Source organism: Salarias fasciatus, chromosome 7 (assembly GCF_902148845.1).
Source record: "Salarias fasciatus chromosome 7, fSalaFa1.1, whole genome shotgun sequence".
In the NCBI taxonomy this organism is placed as follows: domain Eukaryota; kingdom Metazoa; phylum Chordata; class Actinopteri; order Blenniiformes; family Blenniidae; genus Salarias; species Salarias fasciatus.
This window is the reverse complement of record NC_043751.1, coordinates 2391205-2409142: the sequence shown is the minus strand read 5'-3', so window position 1 is coordinate 2409142 and position 17938 is coordinate 2391205. Positions and strand designations below refer to the sequence as shown.

Sequence of the window (17938 nt, the reverse complement as noted above, 5' to 3'; positions counted from 1 at the left end):
GAAATTAGTGTGCAGGTGCTCTTTTTATTAACGCAGGACCGACGGGGAAATGGCTTTGTGACACCGTTCAGCTCCGCAGTTCAAGGGATTTCAGTTCTGTGCACTGACGTAAAGATTTGCTGATGTGACGAGGTGTCAGACGATGATATTCTCATTACTGCAATCCTCAGAGGTCCTCTCAGTCTGGAGGGAAACAGACAAGATTATAGCGTTTTAATATTTTACATGTTTGGACATGATGAGTCTCCTAAGTAGCATACTGAATAGATATTCCATATCTGAAGCTGTTTCAGAGGATAAACTCTGGTTTACACTCCGTCAGTGTTTCAGATGATAAACTCGGGGCTCTTCTTTTTTATTGGTCAGACCTTTCTTTTTTGTCTGACATTTCATTTCTCTGTCCAGCCTGTGCGGCTTGCCATCTGCCTGCCCTGCTGTACCTGCTCCTTGCCGCTGCACTACTTTGCCTACTCTGCCAAGACTCCGCTGCTGTGTTGGTATATGATCGCAAATCGCTCCTCAGCTTTTAATCGCCCCAAGAAGCAAATCCCTTCATCTGGACGACCAAACATGGACTCTCCCTCCTCTCCTGCGGGCTGTGCCAGCTCACCTCCTGCCACCCGCCATCATCCCACGGAGGAAACGTTCAAGGAGACGCGGAAAAAGAGCTGGAACTCTGCTGAAACTGAAGGCTCTGAGACGGTCCAGCTGCTGGGGCGGCCCCATCCCGCCATAGGAACCTGTCTGTCATGGCGACCATGGCGTCCGCGATACATCCAGCCCTTTGCTCCTGCTCGCTCGGACGCCTGCTGTCTTCATCCGCCGGCGGAGTGCTACATTCGACCATCGTCGCCGCTGCTCCCGGACGCCCTGAGACTTCAGTACTGCTCATCGGACTTCACCGCCGGGTTATTGGGATTACCCTCGACTTCCGTGTTTACACCAGCAGAGAAACAGCCGGCCTATGCCCGCCGACGGAGCCGCACATCACGTGATCGCGGGAGGTGGCTGCGGCCAATCCTATTGGACACAGCTGACAAAAGCGTGGTAACGTCATCACCAGGTAGTCGTATTGGTCTCCTGAACGCTCGCTCTATTGCAAACAAATCCTTCTCACTGAACGAACTGTTTACCAGTGAAAACCTGGACTTCCTGTTCCTCACGGAGACCTGGCAGAGAGACAGGGAGTTCCTCCACCTGAAGGAGCTGTGTCCTGCTGGATGCTCAGCCCTCGGTTGGCCCCGCCCCTGTCGCCGTGGAGGTGGTCTTGCTGCTGTACTGGGACAGGTACACCTGCAGAACGATGAACACTGACCACTACACCTCTTTAGAGCCCCAGATGATCAAAACTGGCTCCTCTAACACATTTAACTGTTTCCTGGTCTACCGCCCCCCTGGCCCTGCTGGTGTCTTCTTAAATGACTTCAATGACTTCCTATCTTCCATCTTAAAACTGGATAAAGTTTTGGTCCTTGGAGGTTACAATCTGCATAATGACGATGGTTCATGTAACTCAGCAGCTGACCTCTGACCTCTGACTGAATCCTTTAATTTCCAGCAGCAGGGGTCAGGCCCCGCCCACAGCAAAGGTCACACTCTAGACCTGGTGTTCTCACTTGGCCTCCATGTTGGAAGTGTGTGTGTCGAGGATGTCCATCTGAGTGACCACAGTTGTGTGTTTTTTGAACTGATTATTCCACCTGAACCCCAGCCTGCCTCTACAATGGTAGAAAGGAGGATCTTTACTGAAACCACAGCTGAGAGATTCTGGGCCTTGTTTGACTCTCGTGATCTGACCCACTGCTCTGATACTGATGCTTTATGTGCTGTTTCAAATCACTCTGTGGCTCCATCATAGACTGAGTGGCTCCACTAAAATCTAGCAATGTCTCCAGAAAGCAGTCGTCTCCCTGGTTAAATGTTAACATCCTGAGCCCGAAGAGACTGTGTCGGAAAACTGAGCACCTCTGGAAATCCACAAGGCTCGAGGTCCACAGACTACACCTCAGGGACTTAAAGCTCGGTAGACGATGTTGTCCAAAAGCACTTTCTGTCATACTGAGTGAAACGCTCCTTCCCCCTGGGAGAAGTCAATACATTATGTAGACGGAAAAAGGTGCGGAAAAAATCTGACCACTGTAGCGGCCACAGGACAGTAAAAACTCCGACCAATCGGAAGGCGCGGACCGCTCTTAAGAAACCAATCAAATCCCTTCGCCGTTCTACCAGCCCCCTGCGCGTACATTTCAATGGCGTGCACTGGCCCTGGTTCAGAGCGCGCACGTTGCCAAGGCGCTCTCGGCGCTCGCATGAAAAATAGAAGGAAGCGGAGCGGCGCGCTGCGCTCCTACGCGCGTTGTGTGCGGCAGTCAGAAAGGTTCATAACATTCCGCAAGCTTCCGCCTACAGGCCGATATCTAAACTGCCTTTTTTGTCCAAAATGTTAGAAAAGGTGGTGGCGACACAACTTACCGTATTTTACGCACGATAAGGTGCACGTAAAAGCCTGTAATTTTCTCAAAATCCAACAGAGCGCCTTATAATTCGATGCACCTTTTTTGTGGCAATTACGGTAATCACCCTGATCACATGAGCAAACAACCCCTGCTTGCTAAGCTGCTAAGCTAGCTAGTTTAAACAGAACGGCACACATGAAGCTTCAGGCACGTTCTCCACTCTCCCAACCACGGAGCACGGCGAGCGGCTGCACAGCCAGCCAACGTGGGGAGCGCCTGAACACCGGCCTGCACGCTGCGACTCCGAGAACGGCCGGCCCCGCCCGGCAGCCCACCCGCCGGGACGCCGGGAGCGGTTGGATGCCGGGCGGCAGCCTGCGCGCTGCGACTCCGAGAACGGCCGGCCCCGCCCAGCAGCCCGCCGCCGGGACGCCGGAGCGGCCGGCCGGCTGCGGCTGAGCTGTCGGTGGAGGGTTTCACTCAGGAGACGGCCGCTGGCTGAACCCCGGTGACCGAGCCAGTTCCACCAGTCGTGGCCGCTCTGAGCTGCACATCGTGAAGAGGAGCGATCCTCAGTCAGACTGGCTCTGATATGTCGCTTTACTCACACATTTCAACCGAGAATATAACCACCTAGACTGCCCATATGTATTTCACTCATACTATTCTATACATCCTACGCGCCTTAAAATGTGGTGCGCCCCATGTATGATTTTTTTTTTAATAAAAGCCATTCATTGACTGTGCGCCTATTAATCCCGTGAGTCTTATAGTGCCGAAAATACTTTTTTACAAACGCATGACCTCTGCGACACGTTTCAGTCAGGGTTTCGTAAACACCGCTCTACAGAGACTGCTCTACTGAAAGTGTCCAGCGGCATCCTGATGTCTGCCGACTCGGGGAGGTGCACAGTGCTGGTCCTGGTGGACCTGTCTCCAGCCTTCGACACAGTCGACCACCAGATCATCATAAACAGGCTGCAGGACCTGATTGGCTTGTCAGGTCCAGTGCTCCAATGGTTCTCCTCCTACCTGGCTGGTAGGAGCTTCAGTGTGTCAGCCAATCACATCATGTCGGAGCCAGCCAACCTGCAGTGTGGTGTGCCCCAGGGCTCAGTTCTGGGACCCCTCCTGTTCCTGCTGTAAGTCCTTCCCCTGGGCCAGATAATCCAGCAGTTCAGCGATGTCTCGTACCACCTTTTTGCTGATGACCTGCAGCTGTACTGCTCCTTCAAGCCCTCGGAAACCCACAAACTGAGCTCGCTAATGAACTGCCTGTCACAAACCGAGCAGTGGCTTAGTGACAACAGCCTCCAACTAAACCCAGGAAAAACGGAGACCCTTATCATCGCCCCGGACAGAACCATCCCCGCCATCAAACAGCACCTTGGTGACCTGAGTCCCTCAATCAAAACTGAACTGAGGAATCTCGGGGCGGTCTTTGACAGCTCCATGTCATTAGACCACCACTCGAGGCAGCTGGTGAGAAACTGTTTCTTCCAGCTCCACAATATCGCTAAGCTCAGACACATGGTGTCAAAAAATGAGCTAGAAATGATCATTCATGCATTCATATCCTCACATCTGGACTACTGCAACAGCCTGTTCACTGCCTCAACCAGAAAGAGCTGCTGGTCTTCAGTACGTCCAGAACTCAGCCGCCAGGCTGCTGACCAGCACCGACAGGAGGTCCCATATCACACCTGTTTTAAAATCCCTCCTCTGGCTCCCTGTTCTGTTCCGTGTCCAGTTTAAAATCCTGGTGCTGACCTTCCGAGCCCTACATGGTCAGGCACCCATCTACATCAGAGACCTAATTCAGCCATACAGCTCGGCCCGAAGCCTGAGGTCCGCTGATCAGAACCTGCTGAGAACCCCCCGGACTCACTTTAAAACTCGGGGTGACCGCTCGTTCATGCCCACTGCGCCTCGCCTCTGGAACCAGCTCCCCCTAGACCAGCTCCCCCTAGACCTGCTCCCTGGACTCAGTCAATGCCTTCAAAAAACATCTAAAAACACATCTTTTCCAGAAGGCCTTTCAGACTCACTGACAGAATGTGTCTTGGCAGCACTACATTCTGCCTTCTAACTCTATGCTTTTATGTCAGAGCATCTCTGATCTATTTATTACATGATTTTTGAATGTTCTTTTTCTTTATACAGTATTTTGTTCTTATTGTGAAGCACTTTGTGATTCTGGCCTGTGAAAAGCGCTATATTAATAAATTTTACTTACTTGCTTGTCCTTACTTACTACGTGTTCTGTAGTCAGGATGTGTCTTGTCCTCGGTGTCCCACTGACAAGGAACTTTTTGAATCACATCTGTTTATTTCTTTTACATTCTTATAAAATAAATAGCCCATCCTGTGGGGTGCCAGTTGCTTGGACTGCTGAACCAACCACTTTTGAATGTTTCAACATCATAACCCTCTGGTAACATCTCACAAGATTCCATCGAGGTTATCATATCCCATGGTGAGAAAAGCTTCATTTTGTCATGATGTTCTTCTGTTTGTAGTTTTCTTTAGGTTTCTGGAAATAAATGTGTGAATTTGCACCTGATGTTAAAGGAGGGGCATTATGCAAAATCCACTGTTTTGAGCTTTGTATAAAGCTATAGAGTCATTTCCCCATTAAAAAGACGCATGGAGTTGTTTCTAGAACCATTCACGCATATTTGAGCAATCCCTGAATCTCCCCTTGGCAGCCATGCTGAGAGCTGAAACGCTTGGTGCTGCACAGCTCCGCCCATAATGCACAGCTCCACCCATAACGCACAGTTCCGCCCATAATGCACAGCTCTGCCCATAACGCACAGCTCCACCCATAACGCACAGCTCCGCCCATAACGCACAGCTCCGCCCATAATGCACAGTTCCACGCCATCTCTGACGTAGTCTGCACAGCTCCTCCTGCACAGGTTGCTGCCCCAGCCCTTATGGAGATGGACGCTCTGAGGGGGCGTGTCTCTAAGCTGAGGAGCTTCTTAAAGAGACAGGGACTCTTTTCCAGGGGTTTGAGGCAGCCTGATGCAGAGGAACATTTGATTGAAGTTGTTTTTGACACATGCAGCTTTCAGCATCCAACTTTGAGCAAAGCTGTTGCTTGAGTGTGCTGTAGAAAGGGCTAAAAAACACTTAATACCCCCCCCCCCCTTTAAAGGGTTGATGTAGTTTAAAAAAAACAAAAAAGAAAAACAAGCAGAATTATATGGGCAGTAGCTTTTGCACTAAACAATCTGACAAACTGTCATTAGTCTTTTACAATCCCATTGTCAGAGCAGTGTAGCCATTCCTCAGATGTTTCTCTCTGGGAAAGTGAAGAAATCTGTTGAGAGGAGCAAAGTGGAGTCCTTCAGTGACAGTCAAGGAGACTCCGCTGGAATATTGACATCATTTGTGCAGCAGATTTTTTTTTCCAGCTTTGCTTTAATTGAGTTTGGTTTTGTCCGCCTCTCCACAATGGAGGCCCCATGCTGAGAGCGGCCCTGTAAAGAATGGCCCGTCCCAGAAGCCCTGACCGTAAACCCCCGCGGCGCCGCCGCCCGGCGGGCCTCCTCACCCCGCGGCGTCTCTGGTGGTTGAAATAGCTCCTCATTATCTACCTGGTCACATTTATTTTCAGAGTTCACCTGCATTCCTGTTTTTGGCTTTGAAAAGCTGCCATTGTTGTGGCCGCTCTTCACCTTCAAGGTGCTGTCTCAACAATATGGAAAATATTCAGTAATTAGGCTTTCTCACATTTTTACAGCCCGGTTTATTGAATGGAGGATATGGAGGAATGGGTGTCCTTGGTAGTACAATTAGTGCATTAGCCCTTTACAGCAGCAACATTCTTCCTCGCGTCTTAAAATGAAGATGAATGAAGGAACGCTTTGCTTGCAACAGGGCCGCGGGATTTTTTTGCTTTGGGGTGGAGGGGCTCTACCTTTAGATCATTTTGTCAAATGTCTTCTTTTCTTCACGTTCCCTTGTCTCCTGTCTTTAATGTTTGCTTCTTTTTAAACACATTTTTCCTGAATGCTTTCACCCTGCCTCTTTATTATTCATGTTTGGGGAATTCAGACTGCCGGTAACAAAATCAGCTCATTGCTCAGTTTCTCTGTCTCGTTGTCAGCGAGTCCATTAGGGGACAGTTGTGATTGGCTGGAGACAGTCTGGAGAGACATCTAGTTAGGAGGGAGTGTTGGTCTGTATTCAGTCATCAGGTCTGTATTCCAGTCTGGTCTGTAAGCTGTGTCTGTAGTCCAGTCTTTAGTCTGGTCTTTAGTCTGGTGTTGGACCTAATCTGCCATCCAGTCTGTAGTGTAGTTTGTAGTCTGGTCTGTAGTCTAATCTGTAGTCCAGTCTGTAGTTGGGTCTGTGGTCTGCAGTTGTGTCTGTAATCCAGTCTGTTATCTAGCTGTAGCCTAGTCTACAGGCAGGTGTTGCATCTGTCCTCTGGCCTATAGTCTACTAATCTAATGCAGCCCATTCTGTGGTCTGTTCTGTTGTATAGTTTGAAGCTGTGTCTGCAGTCTGATCTGCAGTCTGATCTGTAGTCCAGTCTGCAGTCCGGTCTGCAGTCAGGTCTGCTGTTGTGTCTGTTCTGTAGTTTTAACTTCCAATCTGCAGTCTTTTTCTGGAGTCCAGTCTGGAGTCTGGTGAAGAGGCGGGTGGAGGTGACGGAGGTGGGAGGGGATCTGAGAGGCGTGGAGGAGGACACATTTAAAGGACCAGACTGTGATTGACCTTGAACGTTGGGGGGTTTGAATAGAATCCAGGACTGAGCCAGGAGCCGGTGGGGCTGCTGGAGGACAGGCGTGCCTGGTGGGTGGAGGAGGGTGGAGTGATGGGGGTGAGGAGGGCTGAGGTCTGGAAGCCCCTCTGATGACGTGAAGCAGCCGTTCACGTGACGGCTCTGCTCGGAACCACTGAAAACTCAACTTTGGGAAAACACTCCGTCTCCGTGGAAACGGAGGAAAACCCACCTCCTCTGGAGCGCCGCCTCTGCGCTCCGCCGCCATGATAAACATCCTGTCCTCTGTGAAAATCAGTTCTGCAGATATTGACTTTTACATTGACGGCTGTCTTATTCAGCGTCAAATTAACGGTTAGCACGCAGTGTTTATTCAGCGCTGCAGAATATTCAGAGGGTGAATGCGTCTGACTGTCATTGTGTTGAGAAGGTGGAGGACCGCATGCGGATGACCTGTTAAAAGCTGAGGGAATAAATGGAAGCAGCTGTAAGACATCTGCACTCAGCGTGGCTGCTTTTAAAAGTGGAGAAAGGCGAGTTTTGAAAAAGCTCTCAGGTGCCGTGTTGAAAGTACCTGCTGATTCACTCATACAGACGTCTTCAGCTATCTAAAGAGCATCAAGGCTGCGTGGCTGAGCGCCGGACAGAGGTCAGCCCGCTCGCCTCACCCCTGCTATTGACGGCTAAAGGACCTCTGAGAGAAAAGTGCAACCAGCCTTGAATCGTATGCTGATGGGCGGAGGTCAGCGCCGCGGTTTGATGGTGGGAGAGCAGGCAGAGCGGCGAGATGGGGAAAAGCAAAGTGGCGCAGTGCCGCCGTGCGCCCGTGGCCTCCAGGGACCAATCAGCAGCCATTTCAATGCTCCTTTTGAGTTACTGCTGCAGCAAACCACACTAACCAGTCCTCACTGATACGCTGAGATGAGAAAGCAGGAGCTGGTTGAAGGAAAAGAGAGACGCTGAAGGACTAGCGGGACCGATGGGGATCAGTGGACAAACTGGGGGAAAAGGACAGAACTTTCTTTGTGAAATACTGAATGCACAAACAGGTGGCGCTATCAACACGGCTGCAAAGGAAAGACTGAACATGAACTCTGACAGCATGGGGAACGGCTTCAGCCTTTAATCTGCTTTCTTTGTCAAATGTCCCAAAGTACAGTTTCCAGAATAAACTCTAAATTGTGTAAAGATGACTGAGACATCCCAGAAGCCTTTGAGGGGCAGAGGAGGACGGCGAGGAGCGTCCTCTCAGTCCGGTGGTCATAATGTAGTGGCTGATCCTCACCTCCTGCTGTGCTGTGGTTCCTCCTCAGGCCTTCTCGTGGTGGCCGGAGCTGATGGCCGAGCACGCCGAGACCTTCCTGTCGCTGTACCGAGCCGATATGGACGGCGCTCTGCAGGTCCAGCCCGCCGACTCCTGGAACAGCTTCCCGCTCTTCCAGCTCCTCAACAACTTCCTGAGAACCGACCGTGAGTCTCCCTGTCCTCCTGATCGGCGCCCGTCCAGGCTGACTGCGCAGCCTTCTGTTCACTCAGATTTTATGCTCAAACTGGTTTTTAGGAATCAGATTATCAACACTGCGGTCCCCAAATTTACTGTGGCAGCTTGATCAAAGATCTTTTTTTGGTTTTCATCGGTTAATAAACACTGACTGTGTCTCGAACCGTCAGAGTTAAGGCTGCGCGATTAATCGATTTTGAATCGTAACATGAGCAGGTCCTTTTTGGTGCCTCTGAGCCACCGTAGTTTCTCCGGCCGTCTCATGACGTCATGACGGAAGTGCGCGGCTGCCTTCGCTCAGCGTCTGGTAACTAACGACAACAAGCATGGCTGCTGCCGGAGAAGTGACCTTTGCTCAGGGAAGTGAAGTTTAGGCTGTGTTCATACCGGCTTGGGCATCCAGATCGACCTCTGACCTCCTCCTCGTAGCGGCCCCGGCTCCACCCAAAGGTAGGTCGACCCAACGTGAAAAAGGTGTTCACACTGTGGCCCCCGGCTTTTTATTTTACAAAAAGTGACTTTATTCATTTTATTTTTTGTTTTAAGTAAGAACGGGGACCTGGAGCGTGTTAAGATAAGGTATTCTTAATCCCAGGGGATTCTTGTGTTTATTTGCAACAGAATTAAATTCACTGGCAATAAGGACGGATATTTGAGACTGATTGTTCACTTTGGATTTTATAATTGACAGTTTTGCACTATTCAATCAGTAACGTGACTGTAACTTTTGGACTTGGAGTTTGTTGAATCCAAACAGAGAAAATAAGGTTCAATAAAAGTCATTCAAAGTACTTTATTCATTTTTTTTTTTTTTTTTTACAAAAAAGTCGTAATTGTAATCAAAAAATTGGGTTTGACAGAAAATAATCGGGATTTTATTTTAGGCAAAATCGTGCAGCCCGAGTCAGAGTTCATAATCCGTCCATTGGAAGGCTTTGCTGAAGCAGCGTCTGTCCATGCAGCCCGTCCTGGACCAAGCTCAGGCCTCAGGAGACCAACGGGTGTCCTCGAACAGGACTAGGGATGCACGATAATTATCAGCCGATAAATTATCGCCCGATTTGGGGCAAAAATGACATCATTTTTATCGATATGATAATTTAATTTAATCCAATAAATTAAACCGATAAATTAATGGGTTCAATAAAATTGCTTGTCGGCGTGCTGCACCTTTAACTTCTTTAAAAAAAAAAAAAAAAAAAAAAACTTCTTTAACTTCTGGCTTCAGGAGACAGCAGGTTTGTTCTGCGGGTTCACTGCTGCCCTGCATCTTGACTGCTAAGGAGAAGGGTTTTTGCACCCCTCCGTAGCTTCCAAATGCTGCCACAGCCAGTGTTGCGTTCAAGTTGACTCGGGGACTCGGGGAATGCAGCTGAAAACGAGCGGCGCAGTGCGGCAGCTTTTCAACATGGAGGCTGCTGCTGGGTGGAGGCGGAGTCAGACAAGCTGCTTTACAGCAGCAGTACTGGATCTACGAGAGACCAGCCGCCATGGAAACACCCCGACAAGCTGGAGGGAGAGACGCTGCAGCTAGCATCCATGCTAATGCTAGCTAGCGAGCTATCACTAGCGGTTCACAAGCTAGCATGAGGGATTTTATATACAACAAATTCAAGAAATGTGAAAAGACACTGAGTGAACATATCAAGTTAACAGCTGAAACGGCCCTGTTGTCTGGTAACGAGTGGAACGTCTTTGATATAATGGAATTATGAGATAGTGTGTTTCAAAGGAGACAGAGCCATCTTGTGGTCATTTAGCACAACTGCAATAGAAAAAGATAAATCTATAACGTCAAGTGTAGGAAAAAACTGTAAACGTTGACACCCCTAGTTTTTAGATTTGAGGCTGACATGTCAATGCATTGACTTTATTTCATAGTTAAAAAATATTTCACTCCATTTTTTGGCAAACAAGTCACAGTTCTGTGAAACCCTTTTCTTAAAGGATGCAGTTTGTGCTGAAGTTGGGATTTGATTATATTTGATACACTGAGTTTTGAGACGTTTGACAGCCTGCGTAAACAATTACAGGAGATTTTATTTTGATCAATTTTTGTTTAGAAAAAAAACTCTGTTACTCACTGTAACTGATATTTTCACAAAAAATAAATGAACATGTGAAGAGTCTGTACTGTTGTTTGCTGTTATAGTCAGGCCAGAGCTACTAAAGTATTACTTTTTTCATCACTGCATCTTCAATGTTTTTGTTCTCCTTGGTACACAAACTTCAGATTATTTTGAGATTATATTGAATAGAAAAATCTGAATTTATCGGTTATCGGTATCGGCCATGAGAAGTAGTTAATTATCAGTTATCGGTTAAAATTTTCCATATGGTGCATCCCTAAACAGGACGGTCCTCCTTGTCCCTCTGGGACTGGAGTGGAATCGACTCTGTCTCCTCCATCCTGAGTGTGGCGACCGCCCGACAGACCGAAGCGCTTCCGGCTGCAGACTTCCAACCGTTAACAAGTTTTAATGCAGATTTTCAGAGATTTGTGGCGTTTTTCTGTCACAGTTGTCCTAAATAGCCACTAGAGGGCTCTGTCCCCACTGAAATGCATCATAATGGAATGAAGTCAGGAGTTATCAGATAATGCTGATTCCATCCTCAGGCTGCATGTGGCATTGGATATGTTCACTACTTATCTGGACACGTTCCTTCCATTAGTCGATTGTGAAATCCCTCATGCTAGCCTGTGGACTGCTCGTAGCTAGCGAGCTAGCCCTGCTAGTAGCAGGGCCGTCCTCCAGCTGGTTGGTTGTTTCCATGGCCGCCGATCTGACTCAGCTCCACCCAGCAGGATTTCCACTGCTGGCTTCTTCTAAAAACTGCCGCATGGCACACCGCTGGATGTTAGCTGCCATCACGGCGCTCCGCTTGCTGTTAGCCGCCGCTGTCACGGCGCTCCGCTTGCTGTTAGCCGCTGTCACAGCGCTCCGCTTGCTGTTAGCCACCGTCACCCCCTCCAGCCCTGGTCCCTGAACCGGACCCCCTCCAGCCCCTGGTCCCTGAACCGGACCCTCTCCGGCCCCTGACTGCGCCTAGAAATTCTGTCCACCTCCATCCTCAAAGTATTCCTTTGATTTGTTTTTATTTGTACCTGTTTACTCCTGTAGACTGTGACAGCCGTGCATAAGAACAATGATAGATACAGAAGGACGGATTGGGACTGTCTGGTGTTGGAGTCCGGGATGTTTGAGGTGTGTGGATTTGAGAAAACGGTACTGATCCCATCGGAGGAACTGACCTACCTGTGTTCTGCTTGGAGAGCTGTGATTGGTCCCTCGGGTCATTAAATCTGATTCGACCTGTTTGATCAGTCTCTTCTCCGTTTTACTGAACATCGCTTAGTTTGAACTTCTCTTTCTTCCTCTGCAGAGTAGTTTAGTTTCCATGTTTTTAGGATCCTCCAACTTTAGAAGTCAAAATCTGTGTATTGTGAGGAGGTCAGAGTTTTTCATTCCTCCGTCTCAGTCTGCTTCCATTGATTGGACTCTAATTTTACTGGCTCCAATTAGCTTTGCCCCGCACGGCAGCAACATGGCGTTGCTACTGAGAGTACTAATTAACCCGGCGACGCCAGAGAAAGCGGGGCTTGTTAGAGGAGGGGGTGAACGGCTGCGTGCGCACTCAGGCAGGAAGGTAATTAACACAAGTGTCCAGATGAGTGAGGACGTCAGCTGCCGGAGGTCCGTCCCTCGGCCGGTCAGGCTGCGTCTCCTGTCCGACCGTCTAATGAGGACGCCGCAGAGCCGTCTGCTAACAAGAGGCTGGTTTGTCACCAGCATTCCTCATGTTTCCCTCCTCAGCCCACCTTAACTTGCCGGCTGCGCTGAGCGTGCGCGGACGCCTCGGCGGTTTGGAGAACAATGGAACCTTTTCAGGTTCCAGTCTTCCCGTGTTGTTGTCGCTCTGCCTTTGTTGCTCGTGCGCCCGTCCGTCAGCTGTGTGCTGATAATGCTGTGCAGAGCGGCGGCGAGCTGAGGTCAAGGGAAGCTTCAGTCTCCACCAACACCCGAGCCTTCACGCCACGCGAAGCTGTGGGAAGAAGACCGGGCTCGCTTTCTGACTGCATGCATAGTAAACCATCCTCCTGGAACATTTCCTGCAGAACAAACAAATACAGAACAGTTTTTGGTCGCCCACTTCGTTTTGTTGATAAGCCTTTTTATTCTTTACCTGTCAAGGTCCAACGTTATACAGAAAAAAAGGAAAAAATTCATGTTGGAAAACTCAAGTGCAAAGTATGGCAAACATGGCAGCGTCACGTCGGAGATATTTCTAATATTTTCTTGTCCTTTTAAATTTGTTGTTGGAATTTAATTCGACCGCCGGGGAGTGTGGGCATTGTTTTCTCTCCTCGAGCCCTCTCCTCAAGTCGAGCTTTGTCTGGCCGCCAGCAGAGTTTTGGCGAGATGCGAGGCGTTATTTAACGTGGCCGATGCCAAAGTGCCTCGGATGCAGTAACAGACAAGCAGGCAGAGAGACAAGACAGCCCAAGGGCACTGCGGGAACAAAAACCCGTCTTTCATTATGTGAAGAGCACAACAAATCTCTCATTCCTCCTATTCTTTCTAATTACCATCGTCTGTTCGAGCCGTAATTATTCCAAGTGTCACAACATTCGCCGACTTGAATTGGATGGCGATGAGACGCCACACTGGAGGAATCCTAACTTTCAGCATCTGAGGAGGACGGATTTCTGGAGAGGACGTCTCTCCCAGGGTTCTGTCTGTTGTGTTCTCTCCGTTGTTCTCGGCACGTTCGTCCTTCACGGCCACAGAAACATGCGCGTGCGGCGCCGCTCGGCGGTGGACGGCTGGGCGTTTCTGCGGTTCTGCACGTGGACCGGTCCCCAGCTTTCTTCTGAGCTTAATTTAAATGCTCACTTGATTGTCAAGCGAGTGGAGGCGCTCGCCGTGCGAGGGAGGCGGACTGGCTCTCTCCGGAGGGCCAAAAGGCTAGTGTTAATCATGGCGGCGTAAAGCGGGAGGAATTAGTGCTAATGAAGCCCTGGGAGAGCCGCCTGCTGGCTCCCCACCCAGCTCCTCCTCAAACCCACAGGGAGGGGGCGCCGTGGTTGCAGCCTCCACACCTGAGCAGCCTCTTGCGGTATGGACCCCCCCCCCCCCCCCCCCCACCCCCCACCTCCCGGGTCGGACGGTGGGTTCTAATGATCATCCTCAGTGTTCCACATGCCACACCGAACACGTCTGCTGCGTTCTTCCAGTAGAATCTGAACAATCTGCCAAACGCCACGAAGCATTTATTGATCCCACAGAGGGAATTCAGTCATGGCAGCTCCACAGCAGAGACGCAGATTAGGAACATTAGAAACTGAGGCGAAGAATTCATCAAGGTCTTCATCAAGCTGCTGAAACTTTCTCCGTGTTGAACCGGTGATCTGGAACAGTCTGCAGCAGGTCTGAGGGCCGGCCTCGGCCTCCGGGACCGGACCTGGAGCTGTGGAAAGGTAGAGTTTGAGAAGCTGTGCTCACCTGGGCGTGTCGGCCTGTCCCTTCTCCACCCTCAGCCCACCTGTGCAACGGAGCCTTCCACCGGCACCTCCAGCAGCTGTTCACGCCCCTGGTGGTGCGCTACATCGACCTGATGGAGTCGTCCATCGCCCAGGCCGTCCACCGCGGCTTCGAGCAGGAGACCTGGCAGTCCGTCAAGTAAGGCCGGCGACAGTTGGGCTTAGCTTCAGCCGGTTGGCTTCAGCTGGTTGGCTTCAGTTGGTTAGCTTCAGACAGTTAGCTTCAGCCGGTTAGCTTCAGACAGTTAGCTACAGCCGGTTAGCTTCAGACAGTTAGCTTCAGCCGGTTAGCTTCAGCCGGTTAGCTTCAGCCGGTTAGCTTCTGACGGTTAGCTTCAGCCGGTTAGCTTCAGATGGTTAGCTTCAGGCGGTTAGCTTCAGACAGTTAGCTTCAGACAGTTAGCTTCAGACGGTTAGCTTCAGGCGGTTAGCTTCAGATGGTTAGCTTCAGCCGGTTAGCTTCAGACAGTTAGCTTCAGCTGGTTAGCTTCAGCCGGTTAGCTTCAGACAGTTAGCTACAGCCGGTTAGCTTCAGACAGTTAGCTACAGCCGATTAGCTTCAGACAGTTAGCTTCAGCCGGTTAGCTTCAGCCGGTTAGCTTCAGCCAATTAGCTTCAGCCGGTTAGCTTCTGACGGTTAGCTTCAGCCAGTTAGCTTCAGATGGTTAGCTTCAGGCGGTTAGCTTCAGACAGTTAGCTTCAGACAGTTAGCTTCAGACGGTTAGCTTCAGGCGGTTAGCTTCAGATGGTTAGCTTCAGCCGGTTAGCTTCAGACAGTTAGCTTCAGCTGGTTAGCTTCAGCCGGTTAGCTTCAGCTGGTTAGCTTCAGCCGGTTAGCTTCAGACAGTTAGCTTCAGCTGGTTAGCTTCAGCCGGTTAGCTTCAGACAGTTAGCTTCAGCCGGTTAGCTTCAGCCAATTAGCTTCAGCTGGTTAGCTTCAGCCGGTTAGCTTCAGCCGGTTAGCTTCAGCCGGTTAGCTTCAGCCGGTTAGCGCCTTGGGCCCAGGAGTCAGCTCCACCACCCTGTCCACTGCACCGCAGCTACATCCCCTCATTAGCTTGGAGGGAGCCAGCGCCCCGTGCTGTGGGTCAAAGAGTGTTCTCCATCATGACATATGCAGGCTTCACTGTGTCCTCAGGAACATGCAGAACTGGCTCCCAGCTGGCACGAGCCCAGCTGTACTTTTTAAGATATTTGAGCAGGAACTTGCGGACGTTGACGGCGTGGCTGCGAACATCCAGCACCATGTCTGTCCCATGGGTTTGACCTCGCACATGCACTCCTGCCACTTGGTGTTTTTACAGTTGAATGTCGTCCTCCATTGACATTTTACTTCTGTTCCCCGGCGGCAGTAACAGTTTTTTAAGGTTTTGACGCCGTCGCCACATCGCTGTAACCGAAACAACAAAAGACGGGGCGGCTTGAGAGCTGCAGAGGAACAAAAGAGGCAGAGCTGAATGTGCAACACAAACAGCAAGGACACATCGCACTTGTCGACAAAAAGCACATGAACTGAAAGAAAACTGAATGAATAGAAGTGAGCAGTGACTTTGCCGTCTTTTATTGTAGTTTCTCTTTCACCAATAACTGCAATAAGACCAAGTGGCTCCTATTAGGTTAGTCTTCTGCTCTGTGTGTGTGTGTGTGTGTGTGTGTGTGTGTGTGTGTGTGTGTGTGTGTGTGTGTGTGTGTGCTGTGGTGAAGGGCTCCCCTGTTACTGCCTCTGCTCTCTCTCTTCCTCTTCCCTCTCCTCGGTCGCCCTGGCGCTGGCGCCGGCGCCGCCCCGGCAGGTCGTTGACGAACAACCTGGCCGCCGTCCCTCTTCCTAAAGTCCCCAGCCTCCCGCTGTCGCTGCCGCAGATGCCCAGCTTCTCGGCGCCCGCCTGGATGGGGCCGCTCCGTGAGAACACGTATGTATGCCGACCCGGAGCCTCGACGGGTCCGGACTGGAGGTCTTCGCAGACCGGGCCTGCGGCAGAGACCGGGCGCTTCTACAAAACCTTTAGCCAAACATGAGCAGCCCCCCCGCCTCAGCAAGGATTTACCTCTCGCCTCAGAACAGTTCACCTCCAACACCCCGTCCACAGTCCAGCTTCTGGTCCTGCAAGACGCTGAAACAGGATCTGGGTGAAAGCTGACACCTTGAAACACACAGGACCTGAAACCAAGACCAGACCCGGCTGCCCTGTCCAGTCTGGACCTGGAGTGTGTGTGTGTGTGAGTGTGTGTGTGTGTGTGTGTGTGTGTGTGTGTGTGTGTGTGTGTGTGTACCTGAGATAAAGAGTGAAGAGATGCGTCCATGAACAGACAGATCTTCAGGGAGAATTACCAACAAGTTGTACTGTTTTATTTTTCAAGAGTGAGAATAGAATCAAATCAAATAGAATATAACACAACACAACACAACACAACACAACACAACACAACACAACAGAATAGAGTACAATAGAACACAATAGAACACAAAAATGAAGTGCTATAGGAGACAGCTACATGCTAAAGATGCTAACAGTGAATGCCAGCTGGAACTTTTCTTCCATGCCAAATGTCTACTTCCTGTAGCGACAGCCGGATGACTCAGATGCTAATACTAGATGCTAACAGTGTTTAGAGATCTACAGATGCTACCACTGGGTCCATGCTAGCAGCAGGTTAGCATTGAACTGCATTAGATTAATACTGATCACTGCTGGTTATAATAGCTGAATGCTAATGTTAGCATGTTAGCAGTATGTTACGGCTGTGGGGCCTCATTTCTAAAATATGGTGTAGGATTCACACCAACAGTCTGAACACACCCAGACGGCAGACATGAACGCCAAATAAAGGCAGACCAATAAGACGGTTGGTTCACTCACCTGCAGCATCTTCAGCTTTCTCTCTGGAAATCGAAGAACAGAATGGATGTGTGGAGAGGAGGAGACAGGCCTGAGGAGTCCTGACACCAGGGTTCTGTGGAGAACATGGAGAACCTGAGGAGTCCTGACACCAGGGTTCTGTGGAGAACATGGAGAACCTGAGGAGTCCTGACACCAGGGTTCTGTGGAGAACATGCAGAACCTGAGGAGTCCTGACACCAGGGTTCTGTGGAGAACATGGAGAACCTGAGGAGTCCTGACACCAGGGTTCTGTGGAGAACCTGAGGAGTCCTGACACCAGGGTTCTGTGGAGAACATGCAGAACCTGTGTGAAATGGCAGCTTCATTAAAGAAGCTGTATAAAGCGAAGCTGCTGCTCTGATTAGAGAAGCTTCATCAGCCTTCAGTCTTCACGTCTGATCAGGGATCAGTTCACTGTGAGAGTTGTTCTCCGGTTCTCCACCTCACCACCTGCTCAGCAGGTTCTCCTGTGGCTGAAGCCTCCGTCCTCCTGGTAGGAAGTGGAGTGTCCTCTTTGGACCCGGTCTGAGCCTCAGCAGTGTTTAGGAGTGAGGTGTGAGTTGTAAAGCTGCTCATGTGGGCTCATGGTTCCGTCCACTGGTTCCTCATGGTTCCGTCCACTGGTTCCTCGTGGTTCCGTCCACTGGTTCTGCCTATCGGCCCGTCAGCTGGTGTCTTGTTGACAGGCTGGCTCAACATTCACCCACCATGGTGACGTTAACAGAACCGCGCCGGAAGCCTTACTGACGGGAGCGGTTCGGTCCCAGTGTGGACCTGAGAGCTGGGCATTGAACCGTGCGCCGGTGGGATGTGAAGACCTGC

General features: G+C 50.3%; 1 protein-coding gene across 5 annotated transcripts in view; it reads left to right on the top strand.

The window, feature by feature from the left end:
- The window catches only part of cadps2 (Ca++-dependent secretion activator 2), a 219114-nt gene that overhangs the window by 164901 nt on the left and 36275 nt on the right, over nt 1-17938 (top strand). For 3 of the 5 annotated variants that reach the window (XM_030097248.1, XM_030097245.1, XM_030097244.1), the window contains 3 exons: nt 8508-8664; nt 14235-14376; nt 16028-16147. In XM_030097248.1, coding sequence (XP_029953108.1) covers nt 8508-8664; nt 14235-14376; nt 16028-16147 — 419 coding nt within the window. Of the gene's footprint in view, nt 1-405; nt 1064-1136; nt 1262-8507; nt 8665-14234; nt 14377-16027; nt 16148-17938 lie in introns of those variants that run through there. The other 2 variants (XM_030097247.1, XM_030097249.1) reach the window with 2 other exon arrangements.